The 22,001-nt window shown below is 40.7% G+C and overlaps 3 protein-coding genes across 5 annotated transcripts; 1 reads left to right on the plus strand and 2 right to left on the minus strand.

Annotated features, from left to right (window-relative positions):
- Positions 1-2,900: 2,900 nt before the first annotated feature.
- LOC127780878 (pentatricopeptide repeat-containing protein At1g73710) lies at positions 2,901-8,052 on the minus strand. Of its 2 annotated transcripts, XM_052307861.1 has the most exons (3): positions 5,152-8,052; positions 4,489-4,698; positions 2,901-4,345 (listed from the first exon to the last, which is right to left on the minus strand). In XM_052307861.1, the coding sequence occupies exon 1, from the start codon at positions 8,026-8,028 to the stop codon at positions 5,290-5,292; it is 2,739 nt and encodes a 912-aa protein (XP_052163821.1). In that variant the 5' UTR covers positions 8,029-8,052; the 3' UTR covers positions 2,901-4,345; positions 4,489-4,698; positions 5,152-5,289. The 2 variants fall into 2 exon arrangements, with proteins under 2 accessions (XP_052163821.1, XP_052163820.1); XM_052307860.1 differs by having other exon boundaries at positions 2,903-4,698.
- Positions 8,053-11,322: 3,270 nt separating this feature from the next.
- On the plus strand, positions 11,323-15,943 carry LOC127779428 (protein LOL1-like). Its single transcript, XM_052306201.1, has 8 exons — positions 11,323-11,996; positions 12,089-12,266; positions 12,587-12,655; positions 12,980-13,090; positions 14,635-14,796; positions 15,208-15,321; positions 15,491-15,603; positions 15,676-15,943. The coding sequence occupies exons 5-8, from the start codon at positions 14,694-14,696 to the stop codon at positions 15,796-15,798; spliced, it is 453 nt and encodes a 150-aa protein (XP_052162161.1). The 5' UTR covers positions 11,323-11,996; positions 12,089-12,266; positions 12,587-12,655; positions 12,980-13,090; positions 14,635-14,693; the 3' UTR covers positions 15,799-15,943.
- A 645-nt stretch (positions 15,944-16,588) lies between these two features.
- LOC127779427 (uncharacterized) lies at positions 16,589-21,709 on the minus strand. Of its 2 annotated transcripts, none has more exons than XM_052306200.1 (5): positions 21,571-21,709; positions 19,196-20,808; positions 18,975-19,097; positions 18,639-18,890; positions 16,589-17,456 (listed from the first exon to the last, which is right to left on the minus strand). In XM_052306200.1, exons 2-5 carry the CDS (start codon positions 20,763-20,765, stop codon positions 17,392-17,394), a joined length of 2,010 nt encoding a protein of 669 aa, XP_052162160.1. In that variant the 5' UTR covers positions 20,766-20,808; positions 21,571-21,709; the 3' UTR covers positions 16,589-17,391. The 2 variants fall into 2 exon arrangements, with proteins under 2 accessions (XP_052162160.1, XP_052162159.1); XM_052306199.1 differs by having other exon boundaries at positions 16,590-17,459.
- Between the last annotated feature and the right edge of the window lie 292 nt (positions 21,710-22,001).

Consider the following 22,001-nt stretch of genomic DNA (forward strand, 5'->3'; position numbering starts at 1 on the left):
TATATGGTTCGTGTGATCAGCATCGAGCTATTAATCGATTGCTTTCCTGTACTGATTTAACCTTTTTTTTTTACTTCGGAGTTATTTGATCAATTTAATTGAGTGATAGTTAAGTGTATATATTGTTTCTTTATTTGTGCATATGATACAGCACAGGTGGATACTAGTATGCCACACATGATTCATGGCTTCATGCAGCGTGATGATATCAGTTTATTTGGGGCGCCCTAAAATATGCTTCGCCACTTTCAGATCATCAAAGGGATAAAATTGGTGTGTGGATGCTTGATTTGGACAGTTTACGGATACGAATTATATTCACCTGGAAATGAACTTAATTACTCCTTCCGTTTTAGGTTATAAGATGTTTTGATTTTGGTCAAAGTCAAACTCCTTCAAATTTAGCTAAGTTTACAGACAAATATAGTAATATTTATATTACCAAATTAGTTTTATTAAATTAATAATTAAATATATTTTTATAATAAATTTATCTTTGGTCGAAAATATTACTATTTTTTCCTATAAAGTTAGTTAAACTTGAAAGTTAGTTAAACTTGAAGTAGTTTGACTTTAACCAAGGTCAAAACATCTTATAATCTGAAACAGAGAAAGTAGTCATTTATTTTTTAACCGAGTATGGATGCAACAACAATATTATCTAGAAAAAAAATGTGGATATGGATTATCAGGAGTTTGACGCACTACTAAAAAAGGATTTTTTTTTTCATACAACCAAAAACGATCTTCGCAAGGGGTCGAATAGCCTGCCTACATACAAGTGTATGTGGAAACAGCGCAGTAGCCGGCCTAACCGCATGAGTAGACCCATTATCGTAGGTGGGCCTCTTAACGTAGCTGCCTATGAAGATAGATTATCGCAGGTGGCCGCATTAAGAGGTCCTTCTTCAATAATGAGTTAATTTTTATATGCGGCCTATAACTCATGGTTGTTTGGGAAAATTACGCCCGCTATCTAATTTTGCATTCCCCGTTAGTTTTAATCGAAATTTGAAATGCTACACACAGGATCTAACCAAGTTTTCGTTCTTAGCACAGCAATTAGAATCTACAATAAACAAGTTTTCAATATAGAAAACAGAAAACATTTATATACGTATAAACATGTTTGTCCCATATACTACAAACGATCAGTGATGTCAAATGAACAGTAATGTGAGAGAAGAATATGCCACGTAAATTGTTTTTTTATGTGGAGGCGAGAGAGTGGGGAGAGAAATTATTGTTTGTTAATTACCAATCTATCTGACAAAGTGGCAATTATACTCTCTATATAACTAAATCACTATAATTGTAGTATGTACATAACTTATTATACGGTTATCTGTATGTTTAAGTATAACATGAAAATACTACATACAGCGGCCCTCTAAACCATTGTTCATGTTGTTAACTCGTAGGCTTATCTTACTCTAGCCTGAATTTTTTAATTTTTTTAGAGAGAGAGAATTCAGAATATTTCCATTAACAACACGGTAGAAGGTGAGTCGCCGGCAACAACCAAATCAAGCACACGATGTTTTTTTTAAAAAAAACAACCACGAGATAGTGTGACGTTTCTATTGATATAGCAGGGAAAAAAATAAAGTCTATCGTACTGGAGACTATAGTCAGGAAAAAAAAAGACAACCACACCACGCGTCTACGTCTGATCCTATTGCTAAAACAGAACAAGCATACAACGCTACTATGGGATGGGTATTCTAAACAATGCCACTAAGGAGGAAAACGACACTAAAAGCACCGCCACCACCCGTCCTAGAGACAGGGGCTCGATTTTCACCTGAATAATTTATTGGGAGAGGAGAGAATATGTAGCAACGCCCCAAGGGGAAAGCGGCGCCCGCAGGCATCACCGTTGCCGGCCCGAAGGCTAGACTTGCGTCCATAGTTCCTACTCTCCCGCACCGAAGAGTGCATGTCAGATTCAGCAGAACCATCAGCTAATCCCCTTCAACGCGCAGCCACCTCGTTGATGCCTCGCTGCCAGCCAGCCATCAAAGTAGAGTCACAACCTCCGGCACACTTCAACTCAATCCACGTGGTTGCGTTGGAGAGGAGAGGGTGAAAGAGAATAATGAATCCCCTCTCCCCTGCACTAGCCCATCCAGCATGGCCATCTTCCGGCAGTAAGCCATCGCCGCAAAAGGACAAACGACTGGAAAAAGGCTCGCCGCAGGCTTCAACACTCCCTCATGGCGCTACTGCCGTCGCCACCTTGACCAGGTTGCTCGTGTTCTCCGTAACGAGCCGCGTAGTCACATCGCCGTCGCCTCCATCCTCCTACCATGGCAACCTCACCACCGCTGCGCACCAGCCATGTCATGCTCGCACCACGGCGTCGTCCACGCCGGCCTTCCACAGCCCCCATCGGTCTTCCACTGCCACCGCTCACGCGCCACTGCCTGCTCACCGCTCCGAACTCCCGTAGCCCTATCGTCTTCGGGTGCGCTTCCTAGCGCTACCGTGCCTGCCTACCACCACCATCCGCCGCTCCCAGCCGAGCTCGCTCACACGACAAACTCGTCAGCACCGCTCACTCGATATACTTTCAACAAATTCAAAAGCTAATTTACTACCCTATTACAAAACTTTGGCCTGAATTTGTTACCTGATCTACTACCGACGCTATTTAACAAGTTTACTTTTCATTATGCTTATAGAGCGTCATTATGCTTATAGAGCGCAAATAATCAGTACATATTCTTTCTAAGACGAGAGACGCCTAGGGGTTTTTCGGCTAACTCCACAAGATGGTGGGTTAGCCGGCCTGGGTTCAAAGCCTAACCTATTCTATTTATTTGATATTAGGTTTCTTCCCTAATATTCGTGAAGACATGTGCGCGTTGCGGGTATTTTGTTTTTCTTCTCACCACTCATCTTCTTTTATTTTTGAAACGAGACAGTAGTATTAGCTTGCAGGTGCATATATGTGACAATAGTTGCTGAAAATGTTGACATTTTTCTTTTGCATAAAATAATTTATTTATCTCTGTTGATTTGGCGGCACAGTTTAAAAAGTTTAATGTTCCAAAAAATATTCATGACCATATATACTATTTGTTTTCATTTTTATATCCAGGGTACATTAGTATCTGTATCAAAAAAAAAGAAAATATATTTGTATCTGTATCCACACAAAAAAATGTGAGAGCAAATAATTATTCTTTACATCTCTTCTCTAAGAAGATATCTCCAAATAGAACATTTCCTAGTACTACATATCTGCTTGTTTGTCCAGATTTATAGTACTCTGAAATATCCTATTTGGTCCTAGGTTTTTATATTTTAGGGCGGATGTAGTATCTTGAATAAAACAAAACAAAATCACTACCTTCTGGAGAGAGATACCTCATCTCATGAATTACTGGCAGCATTTATGTTCCTCGTTACGCCCTTTGTATGCTCCAGGTCCAGGATGTTGATCCTTGTTCAAATTCATGTATTCCAGTTTCCAGATGGGAACTGAAATTTTGTTATGCAGCTCTTCTTGTGAAAGCTATAAGCACCGCAAAAATTATAGCTATGATTTACAATTAATCATGTGTAACAACGTTTGTAAACCACCAACTATATATCTTCACTGAATCAGTAAACTTGTCAACTATTCTATAATATCAACACCGGCTGCTGATTGTAATATCACTTCTGCCAGACTTTCTGATCTGGAGTGAAGTCTTACTTGTCAGTCTCTTACGACTCGCATCCATAGCGTAGAAAAGAAGCACGCAAGCCAACAGATTTCATTCTTTCTTGTAAAGGTATAATTAACTGACAAGACTATCTGACGATCCAGTATTATTGCAGCTTATGCCAAGTTGGATAAAGAAGCATCACTTGGCCTTAGTGAGAAGCAGACCATGGAAACATGACTTGCCAACATAAGTGAAAGATTTGATGTTCAAGATAAAACCATACTACGTACCAAATGATTTTATAGTAGATTTCACCAGCAAGCTGACAGTATGATGGTCCATTATATTCCAACCACGGCTGACCAGACAAAGGTAATAGCATGTCTAATGGCACCAAACCATCATATCACAGTGCTGAAGGTTTCCTAGCTTGGGTCAATGACGGTACATATATTCTGTAACGTTGTCAGGGATAAGGAGTGATAGCCTGCGAGCTCAGTCGAGCAATATCTGAAATTCAATTTCCTCATTTTGGATAAGACGTATCTAGTCTCTGTTGTTCGCTGAGGGGATCAAGATACCTCAAGTAGTTGAGCATTGCACTCCAGAATGTCTGCGCCACCAAAGTCGTGCTCTCCAGGATGTTTTGTCGCCTTTCGATAAGATGAACTAGTGCTATCATATATGTTCTGTCAGAAAGGCACAAATAATGAACAAAGGAGTACTCCAGTGTCAAGGGCAGAGATACTTTTGCTGCTGATATTTTACTAAGACCTTATCCAACTCCAGAAAGGCAGAGACCAACTGACAACAACTTCTGGCAGAAAATCACCTTGGATCACTTGCAGTTTCCATGAGGCAGCTGTCAACACTTTGCATTTCGCATGGAGCCATGGGCATTCTGAATTCCTTTGCAGCACAGATAACAAGTTATCAGAAATGTTCATCGGATGATAGGAGGGCAGTGGAATACTGGAACGAATTTCTGTCAGCATTGTTGACAAGGATGAAGGATAAGTTAACAGTCCCATTCCATCAATATCTGCAGGAAATTGCATGCAAGTCTCAGTTGTAGAAAGATCTAAAGGAAATGGCCTCATTTAACATACAAAGCAATGAAGTTTTCTGCATCTTCCATAGCTCTCACATGTATTTGATCGAAAACACTATTTAGAAAAGCTAAAACTAGAGGCGGACAGCCAAACAACAGCAACAGATAATTATGGTTATATGACTATTATTGAAAACTGGTAAAAGCCATAAAGAAATTGGTTGAAAACTGGTCAAAGCCATAAAGCTGTTGCAACGATACTATTTGCAAAAGGGAAAAAAATAATCCATAGTTTTATGGATCTTATAAAGTAATTTTGCCTATATGCTGTCAATCGAGATCAATGAGGAAATAAGTGAACTGCACTTAAAGAAAACAAAGTATTAATAACAGAAGACATTAAAGACTGAAATATCTGGTTTATCAAAATATAGAGACACTTACACAGTATTTTGTATCCATCTTGCATTATATATCTTCAATTGATTGTCTCCAATCAGTATCATCCAGTTTCAGAGCCCAAAACAAAGACAACTTCACCTTGTGAGCATATCAGGTGATTGAGTGAACTGTATCAGCATCTCATTTCTTAACTGACTGATAAGCAAGAATATTGCTTTCATTTTCCCTGCAGGAAACCACAGTTTTATGTAGGGTAATATCATTGTTTTGGTGTCTGAGAAAGCCATTTGCACTTCTAAGACCTCCCGGCATTCCATATTCCCCATAGCAAGTTGTCAAATGGATGTAAGTAGCTGTGTCCGGTTTCAGCCCCAACTCATGCATCTGCATGAATAAACTGAAAGCTTTATCCACCTCCCCACAGGACGCATAAACTTTGAAGGCAACATTGCATGCACACTGATCTATTGTCAACACAGGCTTCATATATTTCTCGCAAATATTTAATGCTGCAGCATGCATGCCAGCTATCAAAAACAAGAAAGCGATTACAGCTTGACTAGAAGAGCTCCTGTTGTCATTATATGCTGATTGTAACTGTGAAACTTCCTCAGGTGCAATCTGGATTTTCTTCATTATAGAAAATATCATTCCAAACGTTGAGGCATCTGGCAAAATGTTGCCTTCCTGCATTTGTTGCACCAATTCTGCACATTCTCTTAGCTTGCCCTTGGCCACAAAACATGCCATAACAGCATTGTATGAAGCACAGTCGGATAGTAAGCCTGAATTCTGCAAGTCATGAGCAACCCTAACTGACTCATTAAGCAAGCCCATGTTCTTGTACAGGGATATCATGCTAGTATATGAAACATCATCGGCCTGATTATTTCTCCTCAAACAGTCAAATATTTCCTTAACCTTAGTGACCATCCCAAGATTTGCATAAAGGTTTAGCATGGAATTAGAGGCAACAATATCAGGGCCACCATCCATGTTCTTCATCCTTGAATACAAATCTTGCGCTTCCTTCCAGCAATTGGCTTTACTGTAGGCCTTGATAAGAGAAGTTAAAACAATTTGGTTAGGAGCAATTCCAGATTCTTCCATCAAGTTGTTATAATGCAATGCCTCCTCTAGTTGCCCTGTCTCTGCAAATGTATCAATCAGCACGCCATAAACAACCACATTTGGCTCAACACCTGAGGCCTTCATTTCATTGTACAGATATATGGCTTCAGATACCAAATAGTTGCGGGAGAGAGTTGTAATAGCAGCAGCATATGTCTCGCACTTTGGTTTAAACCCTGCATATTTCATTTTACCTAACAGCTTCTTAGCCCTCTGTGGATATCCACCCGTAGCAAACATCTGAATTAAAGAGTTAAAGGTGCACTCATCTGGTGAAATACCAGACTCATTCATGTGCTCAAGTAGAGGAGAGACTCTATCATACCGTTTTGCTGCACCATAAGCCTTGACCATCACATTGTATTCAACTATGCCTCTTCTCCTAACTCCTCTATGAGAGTAGAAAACATGTTCGGCTTCCTCCCATAAACCCCTCTCTGCAAAAGCATCCATGATGGCAGCAAATGTCTTGGAAGAGACCTCATCACCTCTGCAATGTCTATCGAAGAATGCATTTGCTTTATCAAGCAACCCCTGATCAATATACATCTTCATGACAACAGGCAGAGACTGTTCAGGAACACAAGTCCCAGACCTCATAATCCCCACAATCACATCTTCTGCTTCATGTACCATCTTTCTCTCACATAACACCCGGAGAACAATCCCATAGCTCACAGTATCCGCAGATAAACCCATTTTCCCAATATGATAGTAGTGCTTCAAAACTCCCTCAACATCACCCTTGGATGCAAACAATGTCATCATCACATTAAACGTCTTAACATCTGGATTAGTTCCCCTAACTATCATGCTAGCAAACAGTGCCTCTGCCTCCTTCACATTACCACACGACCCGAATATGTTGATCAATGTATTGAAGGTACATGTATCCGCCGCAACCCCATAATCTGGCATACCCATAAACATGTCCATCGCATCCTTGAGCTTCCCGGCCTTCCCGTAAAGATCAATCATCGTGTTATATGTGACAGCAAGCTTCGGAATTCTAGCAACTCCCTGAATGCCAGATGCACCAGCATCGTCGACATTGCCATGGCACATCTCCTCAAGCAAGAACTGCATCGGTCCACCTGAATCGAGCGCGCTGTAGTCAAGATCAATGAACCCAACCTCGAACCTGCCGTTGCACCAGTTATCGAAAAGAGTGGCCGCGTCGGAGTAGCGGCCGACGTCCTTGAGGATGCGGACGAAGGTGCTCATGGAAACCTCGTCGGGAGCCACACCTCGGGCGCGCATGTGGCGGAGCAGCAGGAGGGAGTCCCGCGCATGGCCGGCATTGGCGAGCGCGTCGGCGAGGGCGGCGTAGGCCTGGTTGGTGGGCGGGGGCGCGCCCTCGCGCGCCATCCGCGCCCACACGCGGCGGAGCTCGCCCCACCGGCGCGCGCGGGCGAGGTGGCGGAGGACGACGCCGTAGTGGATGGCGCTGGGCGCGTACCCCGGGAGCGCGCGCATGCGGTCGAGCAGGTCGCGGGCGCGGCGCCAGTGCCGCTGCCGCGACAGCAGCGCCGTCTGCTCGCGCGGGGACATGGTGGCGAGGTGCTCATCGGACGGATCAAGGTCAGCAGCCTCTCCTGCGCCGCCGCCGCCGGTCGGGGTGGGGACAGAGGGGTGGCTCCTGGAGGAGGACAGCGCAGGCGGGGCGGGGAGGAGGTGGGGCAGGTGGACGCGGGAGGCTGGGGGGAGGAGTCTGGACTGTGTTGCAGAGATCGATAGCTCGCCGGAGACGGCGACGGCGGCGGCGGCGGCGGTGGTAGGAGTCAACATGGTGGTGGGGGAAAAGGGAAGGAGAAGGAGACAAGAGAAGGGAGGTTTAAGTGTGTGGGACCCACTTCTCAGTGGAAGAATCTAAAGTTCTTTTTCTTTTTTTTTTGAGAGAGAGAGGGGAAAGTGGAAGAACTAAAGTTATTTATTCTTTTTTTTTCCTTTTGTTTTTCTGAGAGACTAACAGGCCTGACGTGTACTACTCGCTCGTTCCTATTTTCTGTTTGTCACGTAGTCCGATTACAACCTCACTAATAATAAATCTCAAATGGTAGAATTAATAGTACGACATCCTTTTAGCATTTATATTTCTTCTAAAAAAATATTAATAGTATCATGTGTTAATCCTTTCTTTCTATAAACCCAAAGCTGCCTCCTCAATTCGCCACCTCATCAACATTATATCAGCCATTCAATCTCTTCCATGTACACGTCCTCAGCCATCCGATCGTTCTAACGCATGGCTCACTTTCGGTCAAAAGCGGGCAAGATCCGAGAGGACGCAAGATTAGCCGATCAAGTAGCTGACGAGCTCACGAGGATTAACAAAAATCCTTAGATCCAATCAGCACTAGGGAGGTCGACCTGACGTCAGGAGTCATTGCCTGAAACCGGTCGACTGCCTTCTCCATTACAAGAATCTGTACGGGCATGAAATTAAGTTGTGCCAAGCTATTTACTACCACTTTTATTCACATTTAATCTCCTTTCCTCTCATCTCACATTCTCACTTCCACTCCTCCTTGTCAAAGCACCAAGCCCTATACTTAACAGGTTGCACCTTCATATCGCTTTGCCATGGAACATCATCTGCTGCCGCATCACTGTTCTCGATTACCTGTCGAGACGAGGGGCTTACTCTATGAGCTCTCCGTACAAACATGCCAATCTAATATTTTATGGTGTCTTACTTCTTTCTGTTTGAGATTGCAGCTGAATTTTCTATGTTAGATGGGACAATTCAGTAAAAAAGAGTAGAAGACTGAGGTAAGTTGGCTTTGACACTTCACATTCTAATTAACTAGGTGAAACCCCGCGCATTGTTGCGGGAATTTAGTATGATAACAATTAAAAAAATAACGTGTAAAATAGCTAGATAACATCAGATTAAGTAAATTAATATGGTTTATGATAATTTAAATTTAAATAGTATGTAGAATGGTGATTCAAACGTAAAAAGTAAGGTGATATGACTTTATGGAAGAAGAAAAGTAGGGAGATAGTTTATACCGTAGATTAATCATCTAAAGGCTAAAAACAATTGATGTAATATGACTTAATTAGAGGAAAAAAGGAGAAAGATAATTTGGACCATTGATTAATCATTTAAGCACTAACTAAGTGAGGATGAACTATATAGGATATCCTGAAACATAATAAAGATATACATTGAAACATTATGTGAATTATATTGGATGCTAATTTAACATGTTTGTATTTGAAAAGCTCTTAAATTATAAAAACTATAAAGATATAGCATGTTTGCATGATGTTTAAATGTGATGATTGTTAGTGGATGATGTGGCATCTTTATATGTTAAGCTTAAAGAGTTGGTGGGAGATAACTTTATACTAAGATAGGATACCCATGAACATGCATTACTATCAACCTATTTTTACTACGGTGGCTGTCTGCCCGCATGTGTGGCCAGATCTTTGCCTTCACCCACCAGCCATCCTACACTCCAATCCCAATAGGAGATGACAAGCCGAGGAGCTGAAGACTGCAGGCAGCAGTGGCTTCATGGCATTCCAATCCCGGTAGTCCAGTACCAGTCCCTTACAGGAGATTTTTCAAGGTATCTTTAATTCTCACGTTGATTTGAGGTTTTTCTTCTACTCTTAATTTGTTTTTTCTTCTACTCTTAATTTGTTTCTATGCTTCTCATTTTTAAATACCATACGAATAACGTGACAAAGAAGATGATCATACGCTTTTGTATCCAATTTGATTCAGAAAGGAAAAGGTAAAAGCTCTTAACTTATTTCAGGGAATATTTTTAGTTATATTATCACTACTGATGTTTTGCTATAGCTCTTTCTATGTTCGAGGCTTCCACAGTTTTTAAACCTGAGATTTTAATTGGTATGAGGACATTATTAGATTCTACAATTTGTTTATTTGATGTATTTTCTCTTTTGGTAATGGGTTAATTACTCTGATTAGTTCCTCAAGGAATGTTCACAAACCTTCTGTTTGTAGTGAAATTATTAGTTTCAAATGTAGTCTTTCTGCAATTATTAGGATTTGTCCTTTGCTTGATCATCCATGATAACACAATAGGTGAACTATTTCCTCGTGGTTTCTTCACGATAACAATGCGCATACTTCAACCTATATTTATTTTTGTAACTCCTTTTGCAGGCTACATATGTTGTCTTGCTTCATTTAAACTTATGAAATTAGGAGACAAGATATTGCAGTCAGATATCATTTCCTGATTCTGTTGTTTCTTATATGACTTAGAATATTAATGTTGACTATATGCATATATGTCTCAATTAAGATTTACATGCATAGGCAGAAAGTATATGAGATTGTCTCTAAGAAATTAGAAAAGTGGCTGAACTAAAAACTAGGTAGTTCTATCAAGTACGAATAACAAACTCTTTCTGCCTTAGAAACAACTTACACATAGCAGTTTTATGTGATTACAAGAAATCTCTGAAATTAATTCCTGTCACTTTTTGCACATCTCCATTTGTCCAACTCTTTTCAAGCAGTATTCATATAAGTGGTTCTTGCTAAAAGTCCCGCAGGAAGGCGCGGGGTATCACCTAGTTATTTAGAACATACTGATTAATTACTGATGCATCTTATTTTTCTTAGAAGTGATTTAATTAAAAAAACTCTGCAAACACCAAATTCCCGTGTGAAAATAAAGATTTTATGTGTGTTGGCTATTGCTGATAGCAGCAAAAATTTAAATAATGCGTAAAGATAGTAGAATCTAAATCTAAATCTAATCTAATCTAATAAAGTCTTCAAACTAACCCGAGAATACAGCGCCCTCAGCGTTTTGCGCTAGCGTGGCCCCTGCCGCGTCGCGACACGTGGGCAGGCGCTGGAGAATGGCTGGATTTCGCGAGCTCTCGTGCGGCCGCGTCGTCCTTGCAACTTTTGCAGAAAAGCCCTTCGGTTTATATTTAATTCTATCTAGGTCCCTCAACAACAGTGCTCCTGAGATGATATTTTGCATTTAGTTCCGTAGGAAATCCAGGTATTTCACGCGAAGAACAAAAAGGAACCGCGCTCTAAAATGTAGAAGCCGAGGGGTTTTTTCGAAAAAACCCCGCGCAACCCACCCCCAAACCCTAGCCGCCGCCTCCGCCTCCCCCTTGCGCCGTCCCGGTTGCCAACCGCCGCCGCTGCCGCCTCCGCCTCCCCCTCGCGCCGCCACCGCCGCCGCCGCTGAGCGCCATCGCCGTCCCCCATCGCGCTGCCACCTCCGCCTCCCGCCGTCCCCATTGCCGACCGCCTCCGCCTCCGCCTCCGCCAACCCTAGCCGCCGTTGCCAGTCCCCTCCTCCCTTCGGTGAGGCGAGCAGCCATCTCCGCCTTGGCCACCGCCGTCGCTGAGCGCCGCCGCTTCCGCCTCCGCCTCAGGCCGCCGCTACCAACAGCCGCCTCCGGCCGCCGGCGTCCGGATCTGGGCTCCATGTGGCCGCAGGCGTACAGATCCGCCCTCCGTTGCCGCTGCCATCAAAGAAACGACGGTGGTGACGAAGCCGGCATCAATGAAGGCGGTGGCTGCGGCGAGAAGAGGTGAACCGTACATCGCCAGGCTGATCTGCCGACGAGCTCGGCGGCAACATGGTCGGTCAACTGGCGCTACGGTCGATCTGGATGGCTCACTCACAAGGCAAGCCTGTCATCACACTGTCCTAGAGCCGGGTCGCCCCAGTGAGGGTCTGGTGCTGCGTCCCTCCTCATCCTCTCCCTCACGCAGCTACAAGATTGGAATCACTCCGGTGAGTTTTTGGCTCTTTCTCGGCTTCTCAATCCTCTGCCTTCCTTGATTTTTTCCCCTTTTCTTTGTTCTTTACTTTGCTGATGTGCATAGGTTAACGAGAAACGCGTCCAGCCAACCACTTCTCCTCGGTGACTATTTTTCTCTTCCCTCCAGCCCTGGCAGCAATAGAGCAAGCTCATGTCACCGTAGTCGCATGCTCTTGGGGGAGGAGATACTAGCAGCCCGCCTAAGGAAATCTTCAATTCTTCATCGCCGTCGCTTCCTCAAGGTTTGCATTATTTTTCACGGGCGTATTTGTTGCCACAGGAAAAAAACATGTTAGCTGATATTGTTTCTCTATGTTACAACAGGTGAGAGAAAGTGTTTAGGAAGAAAAAAATGAATTATCATTTCTTATCAGTCATAGGATAGTATAGGGAAAACATGTACTTTGGGGAATCTATTATGGACAATAGTAAAGGGAGAGTTACTTTTAAAAGAATAAACCATAAACCATTTCCAATTTACCATTATTATTCCGCAATATAGAACGATAGTAGCTTGAGCTCACTCAATCTGATTCTTTTCACCTTTTATCTTATTTGGCAGTTCAAGAACTGGTGTAATAGTTGATAGAGCTATACTTGCAGAAGATAAAAAACATGGTGGCTTCAAGAGGTTGGTAATTACCATAGGAAGTAATTTGATACAAAGTTTACCTTAAGTAGCTGAGTACATTATTAATTTGTTTATTTGTCTGTAACAATGATATCTTGGATTATCTGCAAAGAGAAAACCATTTTTTGACATCCTTGTTCATTAAAGTGGATGCTAATCTACATGTAAATATAGGTGTGTGAACTGCGAACTACTACCCTTTGATAGGCTGATCAATATCATCTGCCTTCTTCAAGTCAATTTTTCTTCTACTTTAATTGGACATGTTTAGACATTTTATTTTGCATTAAATTTTTCTCTATTTTATTTTGCCCCAACCCACAGCTCCAAGGAGTGAATCTCCATGGCTAAAGAAGCCCATGCATGGAGTTTCAGGATCAACTGCCATGGCTAGCACCCCATGGAGCTCGATGCCACCAAGCAGCCATTCCCTGGGTAAGAGCCCCTATTCCTACCTCCTCCATTTTCTCTACTGCTACTACTACTTTTCTATTAAAATCTAAACTCCTTTTCTATTAAAATCTAAACTAAGGTGCTTCTCGGAAAAGTACCCCTAGGTAATGGTTTGGTTTATGCTTGATATACTGAAGGATGTTATTGTGGTAGCATGTAAGAAATCACTTGATCTGTCAAGTGCCTCGGCACCCAACGACGCCGGACCGCGACTACGTAACTCGTAGCCGCGCTCCAGTCCTCACTGCGAGGTTTTGCCCCTCAGCTAGTGGCTTGAGATTAAGGGAGAGGGATTAGGGATGATAATCTTTTGCTACCCCTCCAACGGGACTTATTACAGGATTATATGGCCACTGGCCCAACCAAATAGAGAAGGCTATCCTTAATTCTAGGGACACCAAAATTAGCAGCAAGATTTCTGCTTTCCTTTTCAGCCACAGGACGTAGCCGTCGCGCGCTCGGCCGCTCGGCGCATGTCACGCCTACGCCTGTACGTGCGGCCGTACATGACATGATCCCTTCTCCTGATTTGTGCTTCCCAGATCCCCACGAGCTCACAAGTTAGTGAACTTTATTTCCAACTGTTGGTTCAGCTCTCCATGAATTGGCAGCTGTGCTTGCTAGCTCTTCCTGTCCCCTTCCTAGCAGAACAGATGGCGGTGCTCTACGTCACCTTCTTGAGGTTGATTGACTAAAAACCTTGAAAATGAAGTAGTTGGCAAGGGAGGTGGATGTGGGGAGGGGTTTAGTTGCTCTATGTGCTCACTGGTTGAAGCTGATTGTTGCGCTCCTATCTACCTCACTTATTTACCAGGAGGTGTTAAGCTCATTAGGTGAGAATTTTACCTACTCTTTTCACTGCATTTTCCTTGACCACACTTGACTAGATTAAAATTATAGCTTCCTTCCTGGTAGTAGCAAATTGTGGCACCAATGTGGCACATATTTATTGGTTATCTAAATTATTTTCTTATATTGTGTCTTGACTCTATTTGGTGTTGTAAGGCAGGTTAGTGGCTGATTAATTAGCTGCATTATGCTACCCCGTTATTACTAGCTTAAATAAGTTGATCTGTTCTTGATGGAATTTATACATCTATGAGCTGGTCACTTCATCAGCTTTACTCAGGTAGGGGTCTTTCCTACATGAGTAGCTATTCTCTCCAAACTAATAAAAATTCATGTGAGTTTTGTTGGTATTTTAGCACAAAAAAAGTACTCAAATAGCTGTTTGCCTGGATGCCATACCCACCAATGAATTTTCAATTATGGGATGGTTCTTATTTTTTTGTACATGTAAACAGGACCTGAACATCAGATTTGATGAGAGATTCAACCAAGAAGCTAAAATTTTTTGCGACTGATGTGCATTGCTGAACCAGTTTTCTGTTGCATAAAGAGTCCTGAAACTTCTTGTTGCAAACTGAAGTGATGTTCTAACATTTTTCTATTGGAGCTTTCACTGGTTTCTTCAGAACTGAAATCTTTCTTGCTTTCTCATCAGCTTCTCTTGAATCTTTCTGTAGGTTTCTTTCCTGTAGGGAAAGGAAAGGTGATTTCAGTTGCCTGACTGTTGCTGGAATCTATGAAGCATCTACAAGCGATGCCATCGGTTCAGGCAGCTGGCACAGCAATGCTGGTTCCCCTTGCCCCATATCCAACTCCTGTGCCATTTACACCTCCCAATGGTATGGATTCCAACTTGGCACTGCAAGAACACAGCTACTTTTTAAGTTTTTTTTCCCTGATGTTGGTTGGTCACCTAGAAATGTTGGTACATGCCATAGTATTCGCCCTGGTGCATTCTTTTGGACTAGAAATCTTATGAACTGAACTTCAATAGACAGCTTTTTCTTGAATCAGATGTTACTGTCCCTGGTTCAGAGGTTGCAGTTTATTCTGCTCATAGAAGTCCTGAAAGTTTAGAGAGAACTCCCTGTTGAGAAAATGGAAGTTTTTTTACTGCTGAGTTTCGTTGTCTGAAATGAAAATGATGCATGGAAGATGCCTGTGTTGTCTGAAAATGAAAATGTTAGCTGCTGAAATGCGACATTCAGTCAGTCTCTGAACTCTGAAGAGCCATGATTGTGCAATTTCAGGGGCCCAAAGCCAGCTCGTCTGCTCTGGGTGCCGTAACCTGCTCATGTATCCAGCCGGAGCAACGTCGATTTGCTGCGCAGTCTGCGGTACCGTGACCGCGGTGCCTGCCCCCGGTATGCACATCATTCACTCAGGTTTACATCTCAAGGTTTTTTTTTTTTGCAAGTAATGTGGCATCTCAAAATTGAGTTTCTTTGCATCTAAATTTTAGAGTAGTTTAGAAGTTTATATTGTATCCTCTCTGTTTTATTTACAAAAATGAGTATTTTTTTTGTTTTTTAGAGCAGAAATCTAGCTGCAATGTTCACGAAAATAAAGAGAGATTAAAGGGGAATACAAATGGCTTCAGGGCTCCGCAACGGTGCGCGCGTCGCGTTGATGGTGCCTGCACTCAGGTCCCCAATCCGCTGACCTTAGCTATGTGATTCATTTTTGTGTTGCTGTCATCAGTGTCACTTGCTCTGTAGGTCGCTCGAGAAGTACACACTGAAGTTACTCTGGTCATATTTACATTGTTGTGTGTAACTCTTCCTGGTTTGCTTCAGTCTAGGATAGAGATTTACATGTCAAAGAGTCAAGTGCACTTTTGAAAGTGTAATGCGATGCAAGTAAAAACAATTTTGGACAAGATCAGAAGGATCCATGTCATTTGCTGTCAGAATAGTAATGTTTGTTACTTAATGAGGTTTGTTACAAACCTTAATTACAGGAATAGCATTGTAGTAGTTCTTAACTTTTTACACTCCTATTTGTAGATGTACAATTATCAGATGGACTATTTTATACACTACTTTCTCCCTCTCTATATAGCATTTACATTTATTTATGTATAATTATCAGATGGATGATGAGTTGATGACAATACCTTCTATTTATGCTGTCCTTTCTCTACCTTTAATGTACCTCTGAATTTATCTTAGTCATACCTATATTAAGCGCTACATACTACGTGCCTTCCATAACAATTCTTGCCTTAAGCTTTCATCAGTTCCCGACGCCATTTTATTTCTTGCAACCAAAAACATAATCATGCCACTTATATCAGATAAACAGCATTTTTTTTCTTTTTGCTAATGCTATCAGCAAGTAATCACTAACACCCTATTCTACCTCCACCGGTGCAGCGCGCCCACGCTAGTGTAATTTGCACCATACTGACCATAAAAATCCATCCGTACCTCAAGCATTTGTTTGGTAAAAGTATTACAACGGCTGGCTACTAGGAAGTGCTCCTCCCGTTCCAAAATATAAGTATTTTAGCATAGTGTAAAGTCAAACATTTTTAACTTTGACTATTAATAGCAAAAAAATATAAAAAAAGATCAATTATATAAAATCGATATTACTAGATTTATCATTAAACAAACTATCATAATATTCAACATTTTTTTTTAGAATTACACGGTACAAACTATCTTACTTTTATAGATATTTGTATCTTGAAAACCGTGCTGAAGTCTAAAAATGCTCATATTTTGGGACGGATGAAGTACACGTTTTCTCTCCTTCAAGTAACACCAAAGTGGGTGTTAAACTTCGGGATAATGGGATGGCTAGAGGTACCAAAGGAAAAACAAATGTGGTGTTGGTTGCTACCATCCCCAAAGTTGTGATAAATATGGGGTTTTTTCTCTATACAATATACATATGTGTGTACAAAACTGAAACTGTAATTGAAGTAACACAATCCTTTCTTAGAAACTTGACAATTCTGAAAATAGTTTACATACTAAGCTGTCAAAAAAACATATATTCCAATTTCTGACCAATAAATTAAGTACTAATAGCTTGACAATGGCACACTCAGGCAAGCTTTTTAAAATAGAGGCACTGCATAAACTAGAAACACTCAGCTAGAAGGGCATTTTCACTTCTGTTCATGTTCCTAAAGTGCCTGACAATTTCAGATAAAATTTGATGGCCTTGAAGGTATACACATATGGAACCACCAAAACTCTTGTATCTTTCCATTATCCCATTTGTCATATGAGTTAAGCATCAATGCTAGTTTTGCAGTTTTTTTTCTGTACACTCAGATTATACAGATCAAACAGATAATCCAATCCTTCTGGTCCCTTGAGTATTGAAAACTCTCTTTGCCTCCCATTACTCAACAATTTGTGGCCAGGGTGCACTTTGCCTCCAATGGGCTTAGTCAAGAAGCTTACAATCAGGGTCCCCTGTCATTTCTTGAAGAGTCCAAAAACTGCCTTTTTTGAGGATGATATCATTTTACTGCCAGACTTAACTGCTGAAAAAGAGAAGAAACCAAAGCAAATAGCGCAGGTTAAATTCTCAAATCAATCAGGAGAAGGGATTTTTTTTCCGGAATGACCGAAAGAGGTCATCCAATGTAATTAAGATAGGGAAAATCAGGAGAAGGGAATTGAAGCATTAGTGTGTTGTTTTGGAACTTAATGGGTAGTTAGCGTCAAGAATTTATCTTTAAATGTTCAGATAACATACAAGTTAGCATTCCAAGTTTATGAGCTGAATTACTGCGGTCATATAAATCAGTTCAGATGGATTCGTATGCGTTCGATCATTATAACGTAGAAAAATGATCCATTGCATTTAGTCTGACTTTTGAAACTTTTTGTACTTTTATTTTTGTATGGCCATGATGGCATGATTTAATACCAGACAGTGGCATTTGATCATTAGGTGCATCTAGAATTAGGGTGGCACTGTATTTGCTTTAAAACCACATTATTTCACTATTTTGGAATATTTAACAGAACTGGCTGGAACTGATGGAGGTGAAAAAGAAGTTTGTCACACTGACTTTCAGAAGCAAAAATGAAATGAGCATTTTTAACCACTGCATCATAAATAAACTAGTGGCAAAAACAAGTTTCCCTCAATAGAATAACAAAACTATTACCTATTTCCAGTCATGGTCTAAGGTAATATGCCAGTCACTCACAGAGATGACCAGAAAAGAAATGTTGATTCACCAGACCAAGTTATGTATGATAAAAGCTGAAACTAACCAAAAATACTACTCCCTCTGTCATAACTATTTGACATTTAGGACGAGGTTTGACCAAACTTTTAAAATTCCAACCATAAATTTTATATTAGAATAAGTTTATAAAATCTATTAAGTTTATGATATTATAATAATGTTTTTTGAGGCAAATATACATGTACCATTTCTTTTGTTTTTAAACTTAGTATTTTAGAAAATATTGATGGTTGGAATACTAAAAGTTTGACCAGATCTTGTAAATGTCAAATATTTATGACCGGAGGGAGTAATAATCAATTTGCTAGTTGATTGGTCCGTTCAAAATTTATTATCCACAGTTTGTTTTGTTATATTTTTGCAACAGCATTTAAAGAACCCATGATAGAATGGTTTTGCCAATTAGTATATGGTAGAATATAGCTAATGTGTGAATGTAAAGGTCATAGTCATAGAACTTACGATTACTTAAACCGCTAATGCTCGGCTTAGAACTAATCACAGGTACTTTTGAGTTAGCATGACTGACAGAATCCTGATTGCCTCCATCATGGCCACTATTATCTTGCTCCTTTACTTCAGAGGTTTCTTTTTCTCTGGGTTTGCTTTCCTGCACAGAAGCCAAACTAGGTGCGGGTATCTCACTCGCCTCAATTCTTGATACTGAATCCTCTCCATCCATACTCATTTCGACATCAGAAGTATGAGTATTACCTGAACAATAGTTATCTACTTAGGAAAGGGAAGAAATGTTATGCTCACAATTGAACTAGATAATTCCTTTCAATCTTGCCTTACCTTCTTGCAACAAAACTGCATCAATAGTTGAACCAATAGATGCAGGCTTCTCGCTTCTTGATGGACTTATATCATAAATGGGATCAGCAATCGGGATTTCGTTAATAAACTCCACTTCGTTAGCTAGAAAGAAGAAGACCATAACGCATAATATTTAGTATGTTTTTGTAGGCATATGTTCTTATATAGCATCAAGAAAGTGAGTTTGTTTCTGAGATTACCTGGTAGTTCAATGCTATTCAATTCAGGAGGTTCAGTTGCTTCTGTTGATGATGAAAGTGAGTCATTATCATTTGAATGTGGGGATAATTGGTGAAATTCATTGCTTATCATCTCCATTTGATGAGGGTATTCAATAACACTAGGGTCTTCCAATGACGCATTTTGTGACAAATTCAAATTTCCATTCTCTTGCGCTTCTTCACGATCATTTATATTTCCACCAGGAAGTGATATGTCATCATCTGAGGAATCACTTATTAGTAAAGGCGGCTCGATGTCAAGTGCAAGAGGAACCTCTCTAGCATTTTGGGAATGATGAGGTTGTTCATCCATTTGACTCATCTGAGGTCCGAGATTTTGGTTTGGGCTATCCTCCATTACTAGTTTATGGTTTTCTTGATCAGTAACTGAAGAAGTGCTATCTGAGTCTTCAACAGAACTCTTTTCACTTGCTTCTCCCTCAAGATTAGGAACTGAGATTCCCTCATTAGCCATTTTTTCTGTCACAAAGTATGGTCTGAACCGAGAAGGCTGCGTATCTTGCCAAAAGTCACTAAGGAATGGTGCTCCTGGTGTGAAGCTTTCGTGCCTCCTAAACATTGTATCTTTTTGTGATTGAGAAAAAACAGTAGTAGAGTCCACATGGTTTGAGTTAGCTCCACCAGTGGAGCTACTCTCATTTGCTTCGTCAAATGGAAGATCGAACTTACTTAACATATTCAATGGCGCAGATGGAGCGGATTCCGGGAAGTTATCTTCATTGTAGGGAAGATCAAATGGATTTTTCCTAGGAGCAAATATGGCTGGAATTTGAACATTGAACTTTGAGAGCTCCTCAATTTTTGGGAGGGAGTCACTGCTGCCAAAGTCAATCAGGTTCCTATCAATATATTTCCTTGCTCTGCGTCGAGCAATCAAGTTCTCTAACCTCTGGTTCCTCTCAATCTCCAAACACCCTATATTTAGTATGTTCTTTTGATCATCGGCGGTCCATGCCACGACTTTACCGTTTTTCTCTTCATGTTCATTGTCATCCTTGCCCTCTTGGTTTTCATTTCCATCTTCAATACTGCTGTCATTGGAGTCCCCGTCTTGAGAGGATCGCGATGAACTTGTAGCTGACCTAAGATGGTGGAATGTGTGGAGCATTGGATGGGTATCAGTTTCTGATCCATCCGATTCACCTGATCCTGATTCAGAAGAAAAAGCTCCAATATGAGATCTTCCGTTGGTTACCTTTTCCGTGTTGTTGTGTTTGGCCAATCTCTCTTCACTAGATGCAATACTTGGAAGAGTTACACCCCCAGCTGATTTACTGTTGTCCCGGACATTCCGATTGTAAGCTTTCTCAATCTTTTTGTAGACGTGGTCATTTTCCGGAATGTTTGGCTCACCATAAGCTAGGATGATTCCAAGAAAAAAACCAGCAAATAGGAAGATGGGTGATGTTTCCAGGAGGAAGGTGAACCAACCAAAGAAGAACTTGTACAATATGACTAGAAACACAAGTGAACTGAAGATCGAAGGATATCGCCGAAAGAATCGGCCTACGGTCTTTAACACTGGCATTTCCTTTAACCTTCGGCAGTTTCAGTGTATGCTTTCCCAATATCTGTAATATTGTATCAAATTTATCAGGTATTCAGGTTCTATGTTAAGATCTTTGAAAAAATATATAAAATTATGAGAAGCAATCTTTCTTTCATTGGAATTTTGTGTCTTTAACTTGTGGGCAAGCAACACATATAAATGAACATCCACTCATTATGCTTATGCAAATGCTGCTTTTTGTCCCAAATAAGAGGTCAACCAAGTACAATTGTACAATAATTCTTCTTAAGAACTATTCCATTATTGAGAGAGGAAAAAAAAACATTGTTGCCTACTTACATTCTAGTTTCCACCCCACTTCCAAGACATAAGTACACTTCAGTTTAGAGTGTCCAATTTTCTACTTTGTTCTGAACCAATTCACACTGTTGGCACATGCAGATATTTACATAATGTATAAAATCTCTCCAATCAATTTATATGCCTCTCTAAATCTCGGTCTAATCTGTCAAGTATCAAGACATTATAATGTGTCATGATCTCAGCAGCTTCACACCTATCAAAATGGGTATTGTTTTTTTTTTTCCAAAAATCTCCATCCCCAGCACTAAAAAGAATTCCAATCATCATAAAAAAGTGTTTGCCCTTCATGCAAAATTCTATTCTAATTCGTCTTCTACCAAGAAATCCTATGGATTTGAAGAATGGCTTGAAAAAAATCCCCCACTGATTTGGGCATCCCCCAACCCAAACATTGACCCAAAAAAATGATAAAAGTTTCTGAAATACATGAACTGAATGATGAGATGATCCGTCTAATTACCTGGATTGGGCGATCAGGAGATTGGAGTTGTTCTCGTCATTTCTTCCCCTTTCTTCTCCTTGGATGGTGCTCCGCCTATCTCCTGCCTTTTGCTGGTTTCTTGGAATTTTTCTCTCTCCTCCATGCGAGCAAGACAAGAGTGAGCCCACGGAGAAATAGGAGGGGAGTGTCCTGTGGCCTACCACTTGTATAGGTCAGAGTTTCTAGGATTCAATCATTTTTAAGGTTTTTTTTACTGCCTAACAAACATTCGATAGAAAAATCCTCCTAAAAGTCTTTCAAATATAATTATATTACAATTATAATATGATCACATTATAATTAACATGTAATTACAAATATAACTTAGATGTAAGTTATATATGTACCAATAAAAGTGAGTTAACTCATTGGTAGGGATAAGCGCATGCGACGCAGGAGTTTTTGTTTTC

This window comes from Oryza glaberrima, chromosome 7 (genome assembly GCF_000147395.1).
Source record: "Oryza glaberrima chromosome 7, OglaRS2, whole genome shotgun sequence".
Lineage (NCBI taxonomy): Eukaryota > Viridiplantae > Streptophyta > Magnoliopsida > Poales > Poaceae > Oryza > Oryza glaberrima.

Bases quoted from the DNA above. Each gene is read 5' to 3' on its own strand.
- LOC127779428 (XM_052306201.1), top strand. From the start codon at position 14,694: ATGAAGCATCTACAAGCGATGCCATCGGTTCAGGCAGCTGGCACAGCA. The intron at 14,797-15,207 runs GTATGGATTCCA...GTGCAATTTCAG, and splicing joins GCCATTTACACCTCCCAATG to GGGCCCAAAGCCAGCTCGTC. The intron at 15,322-15,490 runs GTATGCACATCA...TTTGTTTTTTAG, and splicing joins GACCGCGGTGCCTGCCCCCG to AGCAGAAATCTAGCTGCAAT.
- LOC127780878 (XM_052307861.1), bottom strand. From the start codon at position 8,028: ATGTTGACTCCTACCACCGCCGCCGCCGCCGCCGTCGCCGTCTCCGGC.
- LOC127779427 (XM_052306199.1), bottom strand. From the start codon at position 20,765: ATGCCAGTGTTAAAGACCGTAGGCCGATTCTTTCGGCGATATCCTTCG. The intron at 19,098-19,195 runs GTAATCTCAGAA...TCTTCTTTCTAG, and splicing joins GAATAGCATTGAACTACCAG to CTAACGAAGTGGAGTTTATT. The intron at 18,891-18,974 runs GTAAGGCAAGAT...ACTATTGTTCAG, and splicing joins TGCAGTTTTGTTGCAAGAAG to GTAATACTCATACTTCTGAT.